This window comes from Trachymyrmex septentrionalis, unplaced genomic scaffold (assembly GCF_001594115.1).
Source record: "Trachymyrmex septentrionalis isolate Tsep2-gDNA-1 unplaced genomic scaffold, Tsep1.0 scaffold114, whole genome shotgun sequence".
NCBI classification, from domain to species: domain Eukaryota; kingdom Metazoa; phylum Arthropoda; class Insecta; order Hymenoptera; family Formicidae; genus Trachymyrmex; species Trachymyrmex septentrionalis.
The window spans coordinates 1,158,173-1,158,783 of record NW_017304269.1 but is presented as its reverse complement, the minus strand read 5'-3'; the positions used below and the strand labels follow the sequence as shown (position 1 = coordinate 1,158,783).

The window sequence follows — 611 nt, the reverse complement described above, 5'->3', positions numbered from 1 at the left end:
TTTAATCTAAGAGCAAATTCAATACAAAATCTATCAGTAAGAAGTCGATTATTTTATTCTAGATTCTCTCTCTCTCTCTTACTTCTAGAGTTCAAGAATCCAAAAGAAATCGTCTAGGATTAAATCTTTTCAAATCCTGAACTTCAAGATTCCTTGAAGAAATTACCTACCGTTGCACTTGATACCGTGTTCGTCAAGTGCGAAGCCCTGATTGCACTTGCAACTATAGCTGCCGATCGTGTTCTTGCATCTACCGTTCAAACACATGCCCGGAAACTCGACGCATTCATTGATATCCTGTCGCTCAGTGAAGCCGTCTCCACGCGGGCATAATTCGGTGTGAGCCTGTGTGCCTATTTTAGGGCACAGCTCGCATTTGTCGCTACCCCAGGCGCGGCCTACAGAACAGCAGCAGAGACTCTTGGAGAAATGACCCTCTATGGGACTGGTGCATTGACCATGACGATGGTCCAAGAAGCATATTTCTTGCCTGGTGTCGATGCAAGTGGTGTCTGTATTTGAGATATTGAGAAAAAATATGGAAAATATTTCAAAGTACGTACATGATCCACAAAGAGTTGAATTGAATGTTTGAGACAAAAATATTCAAT

The 611-nt window shown here is 41.9% G+C and overlaps 1 protein-coding gene across 3 annotated transcripts in view; it reads right to left on the bottom strand.

Moving 5' to 3' along the window:
- LOC108753569 (fibrillin-2-like) overlaps positions 1 to 611 on the bottom strand; it is a 37,072-nt gene that overhangs the window by 13,462 nt on the left and 22,999 nt on the right. For all 3 annotated transcript variants that reach the window (XM_018495260.1, XM_018495269.1, XM_018495279.1), the window contains one exon: positions 171 to 512. In XM_018495260.1, coding sequence (XP_018350762.1) covers positions 171 to 512 — 342 coding nt within the window. The remainder of the gene's footprint in view (positions 1 to 170; positions 513 to 611) is intronic.